Source organism: Microcaecilia unicolor, chromosome 2 (assembly GCF_901765095.1).
Source record: "Microcaecilia unicolor chromosome 2, aMicUni1.1, whole genome shotgun sequence".
Lineage (NCBI taxonomy): Eukaryota > Metazoa > Chordata > Amphibia > Gymnophiona > Siphonopidae > Microcaecilia > Microcaecilia unicolor.
The window spans coordinates 191,353,810-191,373,609 of record NC_044032.1 but is presented as its reverse complement, the minus strand read 5'-3'; the positions used below and the strand labels follow the sequence as shown (position 1 = coordinate 191,373,609).

The window sequence follows — 19,800 nt, the reverse complement described above, 5'->3', positions numbered from 1 at the left end:
AGGATTTGATGGAAGCTGGAAGTGAAAATAGAAAGCAACAATCCACAGAAGTTGCAGAGGTACAATTTCCTTTTATTCAAAGACCCACTGAAATTACAATGGAATCTCTTTGGACATTAATTGTGGACCTTGGGAAATCCTTAAGCCCACAAATGAAACAAGTTTCACAGGACATTGTTAATCTTGACCAAAGGGTTCAAGTAGTTGAAACTAGGGCAGAGACTATGGTTACCCGACAAACAGAAATGGAGAAAGATTTGAAAATTGTACAGGTACACCAAGAGACCATGATAAAAGATTTATGTACTCTAAGGAGGCGAACTGAATTTCTGGAGAATGTAACTAGGAATAATAATATCCGTTTTTTAAATTTTCCTAAAAGTATGGGGGTCTTACCAAGAGAAATGCTTAGGAAATATATTATAGAGATTCTAGGTGTTTCTAAAGAAATGGTTCCTCCATTTACACAAACATATTATTTGCCCCCAAAAAACCAAGTATCTCAAACAAATGTCCTAGATATCTCGAGGATTCTAGAATCCTCAGATACTGAATTGGTAAGCCCTGCTACTTTAATTGCCACTGTAGCCTTATCACCGGATAAAAACTGGTTGATGAGGCTTTTCTTCCAAAACAAAGATAAAACATTTCTTGGTTTGAAGGTCCAACTCTTCCCAGATGTCACTAAGGAAACTCAAAAACGCCGTCAGAGATTTTTACTTATGAGACCTGCTGTACTTCAGATAGGGGCAACATTCTTTTTAAAGTACCCCTGCAAATGCCTAATAAAGTATGAATCTAATAAGTATGTATTCTATGACCCTTCCCAGCTATCATCTTTTCTGGTCGCAAAAGGGCAGGGGAATAATTAGATCTTAGTACTAGGTTTAGAAATAAAAAAAAAGGGTATCTTTTATGAGTAACCGATCTAATGTGATTTCCCTTAAATTGTGTTTCCTTTATTCCTATCGTAAATTTTGAATCTCTGTAATGTGGACTTTAATTAACTTGCTGTAGGTACTTGTGTTAAAATAATTAATTTCTTTTTGTTTGAGAATGAACAGCATAGTTATTTCTTGACAAGTATTTATTCTTGTTTAATGATATGTAAATGAATAAACATACAAATAAAAAAAAAAAAAAAAAAATGTACGTAAGTATATAAGTGTTGCCATACTGGGACAGACCGATGGTCCATCAAGCCCAGTATCCCTGTTTCCAACAGTAGCCAATCCAGGTCACAAGTACCTGGCAAGATCCCAAAACGGTACAATACATTTTATGCTGCTTATCCCAGAAATAAGCAGTGGATTTTCCCAAGTCCATTTTAATTATAGCTTATGGACTTCTCTTTTAGAAAGCTATCCAAACCTTTTTTAAACCCCACTAAGCTAATTGCTTTTACCACATTCTCTGGAAACGAATTCCAGAGTTTAATCACACGTTGAGTGAAGAAACATTTTCTCTGATTAGTTTTAAATTTACTACAGTAATAGAGAGTTGAAGGCAAAATACTTAACTGGAACGTCAAGAAATCAGACCCTGCATACAGCAGAAAAAAATAGAATCTGAAATGCAAGATATAAAAGATGTGCATTTCCAAAATCTAACTTCCACGGTATCACAAATATCCATAAAGGAGGGGGTTCCTCATACGCAATTCCTTCTTGTTACCCAACTCCACATATATCTTAAACAATACTTATGCAATCTTCAAGGGTCATTAGATTTAGAATCTATCAGATACTCATGTCACCACCATTTTGGCTATAATTGTGAGCCAAGCACTTTCTTCTGGTGGGCATGTATTCGTCATTCGATCCATATTTTTAATATTTTTAAACCTTCAATCAACTTAACTCAATCCAATAATCAGAATTGCAAAATTGCACTTAGCTTAAAACAAACTTTTTTCTTCTTATTTTCAATAATTTCTTTTCAGAACAATTGATCATCTCGGACACATCTAGTCCTTGATATGAACTCATGTTTCGCACATAGTGCTGTATCAAGGTTACGTCTCCTAAGGATGAAACAGAACACATCTTAATATTTCTCAATCTCTAAAATCCTTTAATTATCGATAAATCCCAGATCTTTCATTATCTCAATCAAAGCTGGAAACATATCCATCGCTCTCTCAGTTTTTCAAAATGGTCGCAGCGTTTAACCCTCATATATTTAAATTTACGTCAATTATTCAACAGCTGTTATTTTACAACGTACCACCTCCCCTTATTTTTTAAATTACTGACATCCACTCGATCTCCTGATTTAACCCATTAGGGCTTACTGAATTTAAAGAGAAAATCCACGATTGTTCTTTATAATTTAAAATTCTTTCTATATTGCCACCCTCCCACCCTACTCTTATATGGTCTATCACTCTCCATTTATTGTCTGAAATTTCGTGTTTGTGCTCTATCCAATGTTGGACAAGTGGAGCTTCTATTTTACCAGTCAAAATACGAGATTTATGCTCGTTTAAACGGATTTTTACAGATCGTTTGCTCCTACCAACATATACCTTGTCACAAGGACACATGATCACATAAACTACCATCATTGTCGTACAGTTAGTTGAGGTATATGAATTCACAATTTTTCTTGTTTGTGGATCTGTCCAACTTACTCCAGACATGGTTTGGGTACACCACTGACATCGTCCACAACATTTATGTTGTGGAGTTTCATCTTCCTCCCTCAATATCCGCTTCTTCTTTTTTGATAGTAGTTCTCCTATATTCTTAGTTCTAGAAAACGCTATTAAAGGTTTTTCTGGGAACATCCCATCTAATTGCAAAATATGCCAGTTTGTCATAATAGAATGAACAATAAATTTAGCCAGAGAGGAGAACGGAAGCACACAAATCAATTTTTCTTCTTCATTCTCTTGTTCCATTCGTTCTTGAAGGAGTAAGCTTCTCTGTGCAAAGCGAGCACGTAAGTAAGCTCTTGAGTATTTTATCTGGGCAACCCCGATCTTTAAATCTGGCTCTCAATATCTCTGCTTGTATTTTAAATTCAGACATGGATGAGCATAGACGTCTTAATCTGAGAAATTGTCCAATAGGTAAATTATTACGTAGATGGAAAGGATGAAAACTCTTAAAATGTAAATAGTTATTCCGATCTGTTTCCTTTCTATAAATAGTATTTTTCCTGCAGATTTTTGAATATGAATATCTAAAAAATCTATACATTTCTGGTCATAATGAGCAGTAAATTGTCTGTTTGGATTTAAAGAATTCCACCATTTAACAAATTCAACTAACGATGCCTCCAATCCAGTCCAGACCAGAAAAACATCATCCAGAAATCTTTTCCACATACTAACTGAAGCAAATCTTGATGATACATATATCAATTTGTCTTCAAAAGCTTCCATGTATAATACTGCCACCGAGGGGGCCAAAGTTGCCCCCATCGCCACTCCATGATGTTGTAGGTAATATATACCATTATTCAAAAAATAATTCTTTTTAATTACCATAGAGGCCAGCTCCATCAGAAATGTTGTAGAAATCCGTTGTGAGGGGGGGGGGGCGCTTTTCCAAATTTTCTTTAACAATATCTAGCGCCGCTTCCTGTGGTATATTAGTATAAAGTGAGGTCACGTCGAGGGTAACCAGCCATGCCTCATTTGATATTCCATCTATTTCCCCCAGGCAGCGTAGCATGTCCGAGGAATCCTTTATATAAGATCTGATTTCTTTAACCATAGGTTGGAGAAACACATCAACGAATTTTGATAATGGTTCAAGGGCTGAGTTTATAGTAGACACAATCGGCCTTCCTGGAGGATTTTCTTGATCTTTATGTACTTTTGGTAAAAAGTATATGTATGGTATAGAAGGAGTCCTATTAATCAAAAATTCTGCCTCCTTTTTAGTCAGCATCTTTCTCATCCGCGCTGGTTCTACAATCTCCATTATCTGTAAACTGATTTCATTCGTTGGATCTCCCCCCAGAGGTATTTAAAACTTAGTTTCATTCAATTGTCGTCTAGCTTCTGCTTCATATTGATCTTTAGATTGAACTGTCACTGCTCCACCCTTATCAGCTCGGTGGATATATATTTCCGAATTTCCACGTAATTCTCTTAAAGCAAGAGATTCACTTTTTGATAAATTATGAATTATCCATTTTTTAGAAGAATCATTCTCAATCTTTGAAAGATCCGACAATATCAACTTCAAGTATGTTTGAATACCAGAATCCATAATCTGGGGGCACCACTTAGATTTTAACTTCAAGACAGGTATGTCTATGCCTGATGCATGATTCTGAAAGAATTTTTTTATTTGTAGTAATCTGATGAACCGGAAAATCGCCACTCTTGTTTTGAACGGTTCGTATACAGTTGCCAGTACAAACCCCAACCCTAAATTAAGGACAGTTTTTTGATCTTCTGTTAAGATGCATCCAGAAATATTTATTATTGTAGAATCTTTGTTTAATATGTTCCTCTGCTCGTCGGGCCTCTGCCTCCCCGGTTCTTGAGTTGACCTCTCCGCGTTCCGCGTCCACGGCCCCGGTCTAAAGGGCGACCCGGATGTGAACCATTTTCATTCATACAAACCATTCTTCTTTCTCTTCCATCGTCACTACTAGCATCAGAATCACCTGAGGAGCCCTCGAATGTTTGCTCTGGTCCCCTTTCATCATATGATGGAAATTTATTCTTCCACGAGTACACCTTATCCTGGTGATAATCTCTCTCGTCCCTTTATATTTTTTTATCTTAACTTGATGAATAGATTCTTTAAATGCATTGATGTTCTGTGATAACTCAGCATGTTGTTTATTATATTCATCCAACGAACATGCATCTTTCAGCTGCTGTTTCAATGTGTTTAGTTGTTCCTTAATTTCTCCCTCTGTAGTTACGGTCTTCTCCACTATTAATACCATCAAGTCACGGCTGCATTTGTTTAAAATTGCTACTCATTTCTCCACAAACTCTTTATCTGATGTAAACATTTTTGGTTCCTTTATAATCCTTAGTCCCCTAGGGATCATGGCTTTCTTAAGGTACTGCACTAAAGTACTTCCGTGCAGTTCTGCTCTAATTAATCTTTTATGTTGGTTCAAGCAATCAGCCCAAGAACTCTGGGAGGTACCACCAGTCTCATCATCTAACAAGGCTGGTCTCTGTAAAATCCGGGAGACTTGCTCCTCAGTAAATCCTTCAAACGTTGTCATGATACCCGTTATATGAACTATCAAACTTCCACGGTATCACAAATATCCTTAAAGGCAGGGCCGCCGAGAGGGAGGGACAGGGGGGACAAAAGTCCCCGGGCCTCCAGGGGGGCCCGGCGCCGCTTGCCCATAGCTCCGCCCCTCCGTCCCTCCCCTCTGAGTTCCAGGGCCCGCCCATCGTCCCTCTCGAGTTCCAGGGCCCACCCATCGTCCGTCCCTTTCACCTGAGTTCCAGGGCCCGCCTTCCGTCCCTCCCTCCATCCGAATCATGTCAAAAGCGATCTTCTTGTTCTTACCTGACCTCGTGGTTACGGCGCGAGCAGCACGCAGTGAAAAGCGTGCAGGCTGCGCTTCAGCCTTCCTTTGTCTGTCTCTCAGCTGAGGTCCCGCCCTCATTTCCTGTTTCTGCAAGGGCAGGACCTCAGCTGAGAGACAGACAAAGGAAGGCGGAAGCGCGAGCCTGCACGCTTTTCACTGTGTGCTGCTCGCGCTGTAACCACGAGGTAAGAAGATCGCTTTTGACATTCGGACGGAGGGAGGGGGGGCTTTGTTCTCGGAGGGAGGGAGGGAGGGGGACCTTGGATCTCGGAGGAAGGGAGGGCGGGAGGGGGGCCTTGGATCTCTAAGGGAGGGCTTGGATCTCAGAGGGAGGGAGGGCCTTGGATCTCTGAGGGAGGGGGGCCTTGGATCTCTGAGGGAGGGAGGGGGGCCTTGGATCTCTGAGGGAGGGAGGGCTTGGATCTCAGAGGGAGGGAGGGGGGCCTGGATCTCGGAGGGAGGGCTTAGATCTCAGAAGGAGGGAGGGGGGCCTTGGATCTCTGAGGGAGGGAGGGCTTGGATCTCAGAGAGATCTCGGAGGGAGGGGAGGGCAGGGGAGAAAGAACATATCGCTGGACAGGAGGGGAGAGAAGAGATTGCTGGACAAGAGGGGAAGGCAGGGCAGGGGGAGAGAGAAGAGATTGCTGGACAAGAGGGGAGGGCAGGGGGGGAGAGAAGAGATCGCTGGATAAGAGGGTAGGGGCATGGGGAGAGAGAAGAGATCGCTGAATAGGAGGGCAGGGGGAGAGGAGAATTGCTGGACAGGAGGGGAGGGCAGGGGAGAGAGAAGAATTGCTGAACATGGATGGATGATTGGAGGTGGCAGGGGAGAGAGGAAATTTACTAGATATGGGTGGATGGAGGAGAGGGAAGTCAGGAAGGAGATGCACATGGATGGAGGTGAGGGAAGAGAGGAGAAATGCTGGACATGGATGGAGTGGAGGGCAGGGAAGAGAGAAGAAATGTTGGACAAGGATGAAGGGAAGGAAAGACAAAGGAAGGAGATGCACACAGATGGAGGGGAAGGGAGAGAGGAGAAATGCTGGACATAGATGGAGGGGAGGGAAGACAGGAAGTACATGCACATGGATGGAGGGGAGTGAGGAGAAATGCTCATGGATGGAGGGGAAATTGCTGAATTTAAGGGCTGGATCGGAACACTTTCAGGGCAGATGCTGAAACTGGAGGAATGATAGGGACAGGGCTACAGATGGTAGACAGGACGCATAAGGACACAGGAGGATGGTGGACATGGTGAGAGAAAAAAATATCAAATGGAAAGAAAACACTGCATAAAACAGAAGACACTGGGACCAAAGCGAATATAAAAACTATGATCAGACAACAAAGGTAGAAAAAAGTATTTTATTCAGATTTTTTTATGTCAGCTTTTGGAAATGTGTATCTGTGATGTTTTTCATGTAAGTTTCAATTTTTCTAGTATTGCTGCATGCTGAGTCTGACTTCTTCAGGTAAGTTTCTAGTTCAGTATTTTGCCTTCATATTTTTTTTTATTTCTAGTTCCTTGTGTCATATCTGTTGCCATGTGTTTTTCATGTGTGATAAGGTACAGTATTCTGCTAGTGTGTAGTATTTGCAGCCCTTTTTGTTTTATTTTTCATTAGGTTGTGTACTGGTGTTTTAGAGCCCGGTGTAATTATAGTGCTGCCTTTCCATGCATAAGGTTGTAGCTCGTCCTGTCCTTGGAATTAGTGCTGTTATGGTTTGGTAAGGTTATGAGTGGGTTTTTGCACAAGTTTGTGTATAGTGTTTTGCAGTGGAGAGATTGTGTTTTGACCTTACTGAGGTAGCACCAAAACATCAGAAAAAGTGTAGAGCCTAAATCATGACACACTACTTCTTGAAGGATTTACATATAGTGCAGGGGCCCGGCCCGGTGGCGGGTGGAGCAGCCGTGACCTTGGGGGGGGGGGGGGCAGGGGCGGCCTTGTCCCGGGCCCGGCCCAGTCTCTCAGCGGCCCTGTTTAAAGGAGGGGGTTCCTCATACGCAATTCCATCTTGTTACCCAACTCCACATATATCTTAAACAATACTTATGCAATCTTCAAGGGTCATTAGATTTAGAATCTATCAGATACTCATGTCACCACCATTTTGGCTATAATTGTCAGCCAAGCACTTTCTTCTGGTGGGCATGTATTCGTCATTTGATCCATATTTTTAATATTTTTAAACCTTCAATCAACTTAACTCAATCCAATAATCAGAATTGTAAAATTGCACTTAGCTTAAAACAAACGTTTTTCTTCTTATTTTCAATAATTTCTTTTCAGAATTGATCATCTGATTTACCTGTCGGCATGCATAGGTTTAATGTGCATGAAAATGATATCAAATTACATGATTGTTTTGTACATGCTTTTACACAGGTTCTTTTAATATGAACTGTGTTTCTAGTCATGGAAACATTTTTCTATATTTTTTATATACTACACAGCAGAAGGCTGTTTTTCATTAGAAGAGGAACTCCAGCCCTAGTAATTTGGTACAGAGTAATGACAAAATTTCAGAGGAAACAATTGGTATACTTAATCTTTCTGTAGAAGCCCAAAAAACATTGTTACCCATGATATCATACCAGCAGGTGTAGGGGTGAAGTTGTCGGACCTCTGGCAGAGATTTTTTCCCAAAGACCTCTCCTAATGTAATGAACTGTGGTTCCAGCCATACTGAATGCTCCCGGCTGTTCTATCTTCCAATTGTTATTTATGGACTGCTTGCCAGTATCCCGCAGAGCTGAATCAAGAGTAGAACAAAACTTGAAATTATATACCATTGTTGTAATAATAACGCTTTATTCAGTTCAATGTCTCTATCAGTGCTACTCATGTAAGATGAAGCCGAACAGCAGCAGCCTGTATTCTCAACTTTTTGTCTCCTGTAATCACGCATGAAACTCACAAAGAACATAAACTAAATTAGACTTGTGGGGAAAATGTGGAGGGAAAAATAAACTTAGTATTCAACAGTGATCAGTCTAGGAAATAATTTATTTTTCTATATACTTTTTCACAAAACTTTGATCAACAAGCTTGATCTTCAGTGATACAGTGATTGTGTCAATGATAAAAATTCGTCAGTTTTACCAACATAGCCCAAATACATTTACATGTAAATTTTAAGACAAAATTTCACCCTTTTCCTTTTGTGTACTAACCATTATTTTGGAAACCGCCCAAACCCTTTTAAAACTCTGCCAAGCTAACCGCCTTCACCACATTCTCTGGCAACGAATTCCAGAGTTTAATTACGCGTTGGTTGAAGAAAAAATTTCTCCTATTTGTTTTAAATGTACTACACTGTAGTTTCATCCTACTATTTTTGGAAAGCATGAACAGATACTTCACATCCACCTGTTCCACTCCACTCATTATTTTATATACCTTTATCATGTCTCCCCTCAGCCGTCTCTTCTCCAAGCTGAAAAGCCCTAGCCTCCTTAGTCTTTCTTCATAGGGAAGTCGTCCCATCCCCGCTATCATTTTCGTTGCCCTTCGCTACACCTTTTCCAATTCCACTATATATTTCTTGAGATGCGGCGACCAGAATTGGACACAATACTCAAGGTGCAGTCGCACCATGGAACTATACAATGGCATTATAACATCCTCACACCTGTTTTCCATACCTTTCCTAATAATACCCAATATTCTATTCACTTTCCTAGCCGCAGCAGCACACTGAGCAGAAGGTTTCAGTGTATTATCAACAACAACACCCAGATCCCTCTCTTGGTCCGTAACTCCTAACGTGGAACCTTGCATGACGTAGCTATAATTCGGGTTCTTTTTTCCCACATGCATCACTTTACACTTGCTCACATTAAACATAATCTGCCATTTAGCCGCCCAGTCTCCCAGTCTCGTAAGGTCCTTCTATAATTTTTCACAATCCTCTCGCGAATTAACGACTTTGAATAACTTTGTGTCATCAGCAAATTTAATTACCTCGCTAGTTACTCCCATCTCTAAATCATTTATAAATACACTTTATGATGAAGACCACTGACCATTTTAGTAACCACCCTCTGGATTGACTCTATGCTGTTTATATATTTTTTAAGGTGCAGTCTCCAGAACTGTACACAGTACTCTAAATGAGGTCTAACCAGAGACTTATACAAAGGCACTATATCACCTCATTTTTTCCTGCTGACTGTTCCTCTCCCTATGCACCAAAGCATACTTCTGGCATTTGCTGTTGCCTTTTCTATCTGTTTGGCCACCTTGATCATCATGTATGGTCACAACCAAGTCCCACTCCTCTTTCGTACATAAAAGTATTTCACCCCTTAAACTGTACTGCTTCCTCGGGGTTTTGCAGCCCAAATGTATAACCCTGCATTATTTAGCATTAAATCTTAGCTGCCAAACTCTGGACCATTCTTAAAGCTCCACTATTCTTCTTCATATTCTCCACACCATCAGGGACATCTGCCCTACTGCAAATTTTGAAACCATCTGCAAAGAGACAAACGTTACCCGACAGTCCATCCACAATATCATTTACAACACCTTAAAAAAGAACCAGTCCAAGAAACGAACCTTACTGTGTACCATTGGTAAGATCCCATTTACCACTATGCTCCGTTGCCCTCCATTCCTAATTGAATAGTATTCGTGTTGAATTTTGAAAAGAATAAACATCTTTTTGGAATATTTGTGCACGTTTGGGATTTTGTGGAGGAACTTTCTTTTGTGCAATGTGTGTGTTGTGTGCCTTCCATTACTAACCCAGTCACTCACTTTAGGGCCCATACGTATTTATAAGCATCAATGCAAAACTGTGCTAAAATATAAGTAGACCACATCTAGAACCCTCCATCGATCCAATTCTGGTCACCCAAAGAAATTGATCAGAATTGTCTGATAAGACCTGCCTAGTGAAATCGTGCTGCCTTGGATCCTGCATTGGCACTATCCGGTATACTGCCAGAGTGGTCTGGGGATAGAGCTGGGGTGGGGACCAGAGTTATTTGCGTAGAGGCAATTTTCAGCACCGGTTAATTTTGGAGAGCAAAAAGGCTATCCTAAATCTGGCTGGAAAGAGGTTATCACTGCTCTCTAGATACTATCAGCACCTAATCACTCTATCCAGATATTCAGTGGCGGCCATTTCACAAATATTGCTGCTGAATATTTAGATTTCTTTGTCTGCAGCAGCCCACTGTAGGCTCAATATTTGAATTTAAATTGGCTCCCCTGTAAAGCCAGGGTCAAATTTAAACTTATGACATTGATTTATAAAATCCTTTATGGCTTGGCCCCTGCTTATCTACAGAAGTATGTCCAATTATATCAGACAATGAGTATTCTTAGATCTTGGAGGCCCTGATGCACAAAGCTTACTGTGCTGTAAACATTTGCTTTAGACTGGTTCTAGCCAGTCTAAAGCAAACGTTATTTAGCTAGTATGCACAAAGGGGTTTTTCAGTGGCTCTAACATGAGTCATTAGCAGCCACCGAGAACTCCATGCAAATATATTACAATGAGCTCATTATTATTATAATCAGCATTCTGGGCAATGCACAGCTCCAGAGCGCCTACGTCTTGTGAGCAAATTTTATGGCTGCTCTAGAGCTGTCGCAGAGGAGGTAAGCACAAGCAGGCAGCTGCAAAGGCTGTCCTGCTTGTGCTTCCTACTCCTTACTTCCCGGCGCCCACCTCCCCCCAGCATCTCCCTGGGTGAAACCACCCTCAATCTAAATTTCCCTGGTAGTCTATTGGACCGGACAGTTCCCCCCCCCCCCCCCCCCCCCCCCCCCGTACATACACTCCCTCCCGGTACCATCAGAAGTTGGAGGGCAAGAGGGCAGGAGCCACACTTCCTCCCTCCTGCCTCGGGCCTGCCTGGAACAAAATGGCGGCGCCAATACACTGGGCTGGGCTAAACACCATATACTGCAGACATGCCTAGGCGCTAAGATCACTACTTTGATCAGGAGACTGCCGTAAAAAACATCTTCCCCTTCTCAACCATTGACTCTCTTCTTGAATCCTTCAGCCTCCCGATTCCGTCCAAGTCTGAGGTATGCACCGCTGGTTGTGTGTTACTCTGGCACTGGCCCCCCACCGTACAAGAAGGGAACAGCCCTTGGCCTTATACATCATCCATATCACTGCTAGCATGGGACAAAACCACTTCACATTTGACCTTCATTTTGGTCTGAGACATACTGCTATATACTCTATCTGGCTAGGACCCACCGCAATATACCGCAACAGCAACACCTTACTTGTCACGGTAACCCCCGCCAAACTTACTCCTAGCTGCGGCCACTTCAGACACATAGGTGTGCCCATTCAAATAAAACATGTAATCAAAGTCTACAATTGCCAGCTTCCACGTATATATCTACATAACAAGGAAGCCTTTTCCTCTCATGGGTAGCGTAAGCATGCGTGACTACCCACTGCCCTTGCCATCCCTGTGGGGACAGGTTTATTCTGTCCTTTTCATGGACAAGTCCCCAGTTTTCATCTCCTCACTTTTCCCTATTCCTGGGCAAGCTGCATAACGAGCATCAGTAGCTCCTACGCAAATCCGTCTACCTGTGCACATCTGTGTAACCTACTGGGAAGCAGTATGGGATATCAGCTGATTGTCCTGAGGTTCTGTACCCTGTGTATCAGGACCAAATGTCATTAGGTAAGAGCCATATGCCTTATTAGATGTTTAACAGGTGGTGATGACTTGACCATGTACCAAATTTGAAAATCTGCTTGCTTCAGAAACCTGATGCACTAAGCAAGTACTTTGATGGAAAATATTGACCTGATATATCTAACAGCTTCTGCCCCTAAGTATACTGTACAAAACCTTAGACCAGAATTAAATGCCCATATACCACTACACAGCGACTTCCTTCTATGATATTCCCCAACGAAATGAGGAAAAGCTGAAATGGCTAGGGCTCTTCAGCTTGGAGAAAAGATGGATGAGGGGAGATATGATAGAGGTCTATAAAATAATGAGTGGAGTGGAACGGGTAGACGTGAATCGCTTGTTCACACTTTACAAAAATACTAGGACTAGGGGCATGCAATGAAGCTTCAAAGTAGTAAATTTACAGTGAATCAGAGAAAATTTTTCTTCACTCAATGTGTAATTAAACTCTGGAATTCGTTGCCATGTGGTAAAGGCTGTTAGCTTAGCGGGGTTTTAAAAAGGTTTGGATGGCTTCCTAACGGAAAAGTCCACAGACCATTATTAAAATGGACGGGGAAAATCCACTGTTTATTTCTAGCATAAGATGCATAAAATGTATTGTACTATTTTGGGATCTTGCCAGGTACTTGTGAGCTGGATTGGCCACTGCTGGAAACAGGATGCTGGGCTTGATGGACCTTTGGTCTGTCCCAGTATGGCAATACTTATGTACTTATGTAGGCTGATACCACAGTTATGATGACAATGCAACTATACAGTTTTGTGATGTAGTTCAGCTGTGCTGCAGTAAGATAACCATGTAGGTTGATACCCGCAATTATGATGTCGATGTGACTACACAGTTGTGCAGTGTAGGCCTTTTTGGACTATAAGAATGTAGATCCCCTATGGGTGAGGTTTGAAGCAGATGGTAAAGGTATGTAATCACGGTGTAAAGGCCCCGCACTCAACACTCACCAATTGGGGAAATACAGAGAAAAATAAGGAAATTCTATATTTGGTGTAGTGTGCAATTCAAGATGTTAGTAAATGAATTTCCCTTGGTGATTCAAATTTTACAAAGTGATGACAATATTGTACACTAGACTTGAAATTAAAATAATTTATTGTGCAAAGTGTTTCTTTAAAAATTCAATATATAATTGTAATAAATTCATTGATAAAACAGCTGTTCAATTGTATTAAAATATCAAATGTAAAATGCAAATGATTTGTTTTCATTTCAGAACAAACAGTAGGCATTTATAACCTGCAACATTTTTTCTAACTTTCAAAGAATGTGTACACCTTCAATAAATAGACTCCCATCTATTAACATCTTCCACAAAACAAATCAGATAAGTAGTACAATTGTTTATGTTCGCTAGTCCTCAAAATTTACTTTAACCATAAAATCTTATTAAAGAAATTGATTCTTTATCTCAATTTTTCTCTTTAAGGATCAAACCTCCTCCACTTGAATATGAACACACTCCTCTACCTTCAGGTAAGTATTTTGAGTCTCTGAACCACTTCGGATGTTTGTACTTAGCTGTTTTGTAGACCTTTCTTGTATGGTGTTAACTTTGGTCTTTCTTTAACGTTGGTGCGCTTGTTGGTTTGATGTTGCCAGTACTTTGGTTCAACGCTGCCAGGGAGCAGGAACCCGGAACTTGAGTACCTACTACTCTATGCTTTGAAGAAAATCAAAAAGGCAAAACCCTATCCCTGTCTAATTCCGCAAATCAATTCCTCTTTTGCTATAATTTTAAACTTATTTCCCTATATGATTTTTCAACTTATTTTCCTAACTAGCTTTCCCAAGTAAAGAAAAATATAATTATTTATCCCTGTTCTACTCCCTCCCATCAACAATGCTCCCAGATTTTTTAAAAAAATGACCCAGCAAAACAATTTCCCCTTAGAATCACCACTAACAACATCAGAGTTTTTTTTTTAAACCTCCGTTTCAAACTCCTTTAGTGATCCTGTCTCCACTGAAACTTTTAAATCATAGATTTATTTTTTAACCCTCCTAAAATGATCCACCCTAGCATATACAGAGGCTTAACGGACGTTTACTGCGATGTGAGCTTTCAAACTGCTATAACGTTAAAGCTTCCACTTAAGCCCAGCATCAGTCGTCCCTCTAAAGCCAATAAACGGAAGCAAGTGGCTTTTAAACTTTGCTCCTAATGCAGTCACTCATCTCTAAGTACCTTAAACACTTTCACACTCTACCAACCCCACCAATATAGAATTTTACCCCAGCTGATCAGAGACCTCTTATACCGGACCTGTCAGCTCCGCACCTACCTCCCAACTGTCAATTGCCAGGCTTAGAACCCTACACAACTCTCCCCTCCAGCTCGAGCCATAAGCATGAGCTTAACACATTCCAAAACCCCTTGCACACAAACACAGCATTTTTGAATAAATATAAACATGTCTCACACATATACAAATAAACAGCTGTTTAAATTAATATAAATTTCAGTACCTTAGTGTCTTGAAAACCCCAAAATCTTCTTTTCCCTCCTGCACGAGCCTCTTGCCAGCTCCGTGCATGAGCTAACAGCTGGCTCGTGTCCCCTCCTGCACCCGGCTCTCTGCACTTCCCGGCGCGTGCAGCGCCAGCTTCATGGCTGGCTGCTTTAAAAAATAAAATCAAAACGTTGGGAGAGTGCACCGGAGCACTTTCCCCACCGCCTCCGGTCCCACTCCAGTCTTCTTTTCGCCTTCGGAACCGGCTCTGCGGTTAAAAAGAGCCGGTTCCCTTTAAGATTAGGGATTCCCTGGGCCCTGCGTTAAAAATGAGCGTCTGACGCCATCACGTTGACGTCAGACGCCGGCACCGGACCAATCGGAGCCCCAACACATTTGCAGGCTTCCCCGGACTCTCCCTTCCTCTGCCCCAGCGATCGCAGCGGCGCGCCACTTGCACCTGCCGCGTTTTCAGTCACTCCTTCTCCTTCCCTTCCCCAGGCCTTGCTCCGGTCCCGAAACAGGACTTAAAACACTCGAGCAAGCCTGGGGAAGCCCCGAATTATGCCAGCCACCATTCCGGATGGCCAAAACCGGCCTGAAAACATCGGACCCGCAAAGGGTCAAAGGAATCACTCGGGGCACCTCAAAACCGGCCCCGAAGTGCCCAACCAAACCCCGGAACCTAAGGTAAGCCCCTTAAAGGGGCACACTTTAATTTAAAATTTTTTTAATCCTTTACAAGAACAATGCCGGATGAAGTTTTGCAATGTATGCCTTTCATGACTTTAAGAAAAATGCTGGACAAAACCTGTAGTTCGCATGTGCTGCAACAAGACCACCCAATTGAAGTAATGCTCTATAGAATAATTAGTCACCACAACATCAAACCATGAGGTAACCGAAACACAAGAAATATTCTGTATAAATGGCAAAATGCAAGTGATAAGGCTAAGATGGTATTTTAAAGCCATGTTTACCCTCATGAAGGTCTTGCTCTCTGTCTCCTGCCTTCGCGCCTCAAGTGTGCTACTAGTGACTAGTGCTAGCAGTGTGATCAAAGTGGGTGGGGGGGCAGTCATTAAAATAGGGCATCACATTTATTAGGAATAACTTTTATTAGGATTTATTCCTACCAAGCCCGAATGGAGTACCTTATCAGAGCAAGCTGGATAAGCCGAATCAACTCCCTTGCCACCCGCAGCCACCAATACTAACGCTGTCCGGCCGCTGCTGCGTCTCCTGTTGAGCAGCAGCGGCTGGTACAAAAAGAAAAAAGCCAAAAAAAGATTTTAAACCTGAAACACGGCTCCGTAGACAGCCATCTGGCATTGGCTGTCATCTCTGCAGCCGCTCCTCCTCTCCCCTCTGATGTCGCTGCGCTCCTCCGGGGTCTTCCTGCAGGGGCAGTGACGTGGAGGGGAAAGGAGGAGCAGCTGCAGTGACGACAGCCAATGCCAGATGGCTGTCTATGGAGCCGCGTTTCAGGTCAAAAATCTTTTTTTGGCTTTTTTCTTTTTGTACCGGCTGCTGCTGCTCCACAGGAGAAGCAGCAGCGGCCGGAAGCGTTAGTATTGGCGGCTGCGGGTGGCGAGGGAGTTGATGTGCCCGAGAAGGGGGGGTAGGGGCTTTGGTGATGCGCCGGGGGGAGGGCACTGACAGCTGTTTCCCTTGCCTTGGAATCAGCTGTCAGTGACATCACTGACGTCAGTGCATTCTAAACTGCCTAGCAGACCACCTCTGAGGGAGCCACGGTTCCAGGCACATTAGAACGTTGGCGGTGAGAATTATTATATAGGATGTATGATCACTGTCAACACCTACTTTTATAGTTGTTTTTAAAATATGGATACAAATTCTTTTGGCATGTAAAACTGTGTTTCACACATCTTTATAAAATTACCTCCGTAATCTTACTAAGTAGTAGACTCAATTTCTTGACTGATGTCAAAGAAAAATTATCTTTTTGAAAATCAAACTCCATTTCGATATCATTTATTAACCTTTCACGTTTTTAAAACAAAATGGTAAATTATTTTCCTAGCATCACTCACAGATCAGAAGATTCAGAAAATGTAAACCTGGATTATACTTCCTTTTAACTAAGATTGGGGGGGGGGGGGCTGCATTAACTTATCTGCAAAACAGGTATATTAAATATGAGTAATGCACAATGACAATCAATTACCTAAATAACTATGAGCTGGTTTTCCCTCCACAACTTTGATTCTTCTTGCCCCTGCTGGAATCACCAGTGCTTCCACATAGCCTACACAGTAAGAAATGTATAGTCAGAAAATGAACAAAGCAATTTTTTTTAATGTTTCAGCTTGAACAGTTTAATATTTTTCACCAAGGTGTACCTAGAGAGGCTTAGCAAGGATTATTTTATCCATTACCAAATTTTCAATAACATATGAAAGTTTTTCCTCAAAAACCCTTGAAAAAATCACCAGCACAGACATAAAAATCTTCAGTTTGTTTCCACTTCCTAATGTTTTTTTTTCAGCTGTTGCAGTGATCGCCAATACTGCGTTCATTCCTTATTTACACTTCCTGTCTTTTTAAAGACAGCAAGTGTTTTAAAATTTGAAACACACATACTTCATCTCATTTTTCCATCTCCATCCATTCTACTGAGACCCCTGAAGCAGGCACTTAGCTGAAACATGGTGCCATGTTGGGTATTAGAAGAATAAAGTTTGTTCACCATATAGTTCGTCTTCTAGTGTTTCTTGGAAGGGTCTTGCTGGTCACACTACTCCCTCACGTGTATCCTCATACATAGTGGACCTAGGTCTTCCGCTCCTGCGGCTTTCCTTCCACTTATCAGTCACCACTCATTATTCTAAATCTTTTTCATGCTATGAACATGTATTTCAGGGCTATTTTTACTTACATTGAAATAACTCATTTTAAATTTTAACCTAGTATTATATGATGTATTATAAGAACTGATACTTTTCATTCTACTGATGTTTGTAAAGTAAGCCACGCTGACCTGAGCTCTTCTTGGGCTAATGTGGGCTAAAAATGGCATAAATAAATACGCATTTAAAGATCCACTTTATTTTTCTTTTTTAATTTTATTTCTTATTGAGAAAAACTTCAAAATTTATACTCAAGAATCCACTTGAAAATAGGAAATCAGAAAATGCAAATCCCCCTCCCCCCCACAAAAACATTCAAGCAATAAACAACATTTTAGCCCACCAAACAGAGGTGGTCAAGGAAATTACATTACAGTCAGAAACTAAAAATAAATTCCTATCTGGAAAAGGAAATAAGGGCCCTGTTTACTACTCTGTGCTATATATGTACTAGCATTTTTAGCGTGCGCTAATGCTAAAGACACCCATAGAGGGGCATAATTGAACGAAAACGTCTATCTCCATGGGCGTTTATCTCCGAGAACGGGTCTGTGAAGGGGCGGACCGAACCGTATATTCGAAAAAAAATAGACGTCCATGTTTTATTCGACAATTTGTGAGCTGGGCGTTTTTGTTTTTCAGCGATAATGGAAAATGAAAGCGCCTAGCTCAAAAACGAATAAATCCAAGGCATTTGTTCGTGGGAGGGGCCAGGATTCGTAGTACACTGTCCCCCCTCACATGCCAGGACACCAACCGGGCACCCTAGGGGGCACTTTTACAAAAACAAAAAAAAGGTAAAAGAGCTCCCAGGTGCATAGCACCCTTCCCTTGTGTGTTGAGCCCCCCAAATCCCCCTCAAAACCCACTGCCCACAAGTCTACACCATTACTATAGCCCTAAGGGGTGAAGGGGGGCACCTACATGTGGGTACAGTGGGTTTGGGGGGTTGGACGACTAATAAGCATTGAGCAGCACAATTGTAACAGGTAGGGGAGGGATGGGCCTGGGTCCACCTGCCTGAAGTCCACTGCACCCCCTAATAACTGCTCCAGTGACCTGCATACTGCTGCCAGGGAGGTGGGTATGACATTTGAGGGTGAAAATAAAAAGTTGTGAAACGGCATATTTTGTGGTGGGAGGGGGTTTGTGACCACTGAGGGAGTCAGGGGAGGTCATCCCCGATTTCCTCCAGTGGTCATCTGGTCATTTAGGGCACTTTTTGGGGCCTTATTCGTGGAAAAACAGGGTCCAGGAAAAGTGCCCTAAATTCTCGTTAAAAACGCATATTTTTTCCATTATCGGCGAAAGGCGCCCATCTCTGATTGGCCGATAACCATGCCCCAGTTCCGCCTTCACCACGCCTTCGACACGCCCCCATCAACTTTGTCCGCATCCGCGACGGAGTGCAGTTGAAAACGTCCAAATTCGGCTTTCGATTATACAGTTTTATTCGCTTTTGTGAGATAAACGTCTATCTCCCGATTTGGGTCACAATATAGGCGTTTTTCTATTTTGATTATAAGCAGGATAGGAATATATAGGTGTCTCTAGTGTTAACACGTGCTAATTTTTAGTGTGTGTTAAAAAATGCTAGCGCACCTTAGTAAACAGGACCTTAAGTGTAACTAAAAGGCAGAGTCATAACACCAACAGCCAGAGATTTTATACCTTACTTAGGAGTTGTCATCAAAGTAGTGGCTCTTACCTCATTGGTCAGAAAAATATCTAACTGCTGTTTAGGCTCAAAAAATTATTACCTTCAAAATTAACATGACAAACAGCAGGAAATTTCAAAATATACAATTCTCTGAGTGGGCCTTTTACAAAGGCATGGTAGCGTTTTTAGCGTGTGCTAAATGTTAGAGATGCCCAAATATTCCTACCGGTGTCTCTAGCATTTAGTGCGCACGCTAAAAATGCTAGCGCACCTTTGTAAAAGATCCACTGAGTGCTGTGATCTTTGTTCTTAAACCCAAGAAGTCCTTACAGCATCTCTGTGTCAACAGAGATAAATCAGGAAATATACAAATACTTGAGCCTAACAACTGATCCTGTAAATGGAAAAAGTATAAATGCAAAACCACATTTTCTGTCTGATTCCAAGAAAACAATTACCAACAGGGTGTTCTCTCAATTGTCACTACAACTGAACTTTCCAAAAAGGCTGTTATATCCAATTCTCCATCACCTCTTCCCTGTCTTACTGGTGTTGAACTCCCAAGCCAAAAGACAAATATTATGTTCAGAGTA

General features: G+C 41.7%; 1 protein-coding gene across 1 annotated transcript in view; it reads right to left on the bottom strand.

Annotated features, from left to right (window-relative positions):
- Window positions 1-19,800, bottom strand: part of ADAMTS19 (ADAM metallopeptidase with thrombospondin type 1 motif 19) — a 269,857-nt gene that overhangs the window by 72,786 nt on the left and 177,271 nt on the right. Inside the window, exons 15-16 of the mRNA XM_030192330.1 lie at window positions 16,866-16,946; window positions 8,123-8,280 (exon numbers count right to left, since the gene is read on the bottom strand). Of these exons, the coding sequence (XP_030048190.1) occupies window positions 8,123-8,280; window positions 16,866-16,946 (239 nt within the window). The remainder of the gene's footprint in view (window positions 1-8,122; window positions 8,281-16,865; window positions 16,947-19,800) is intronic.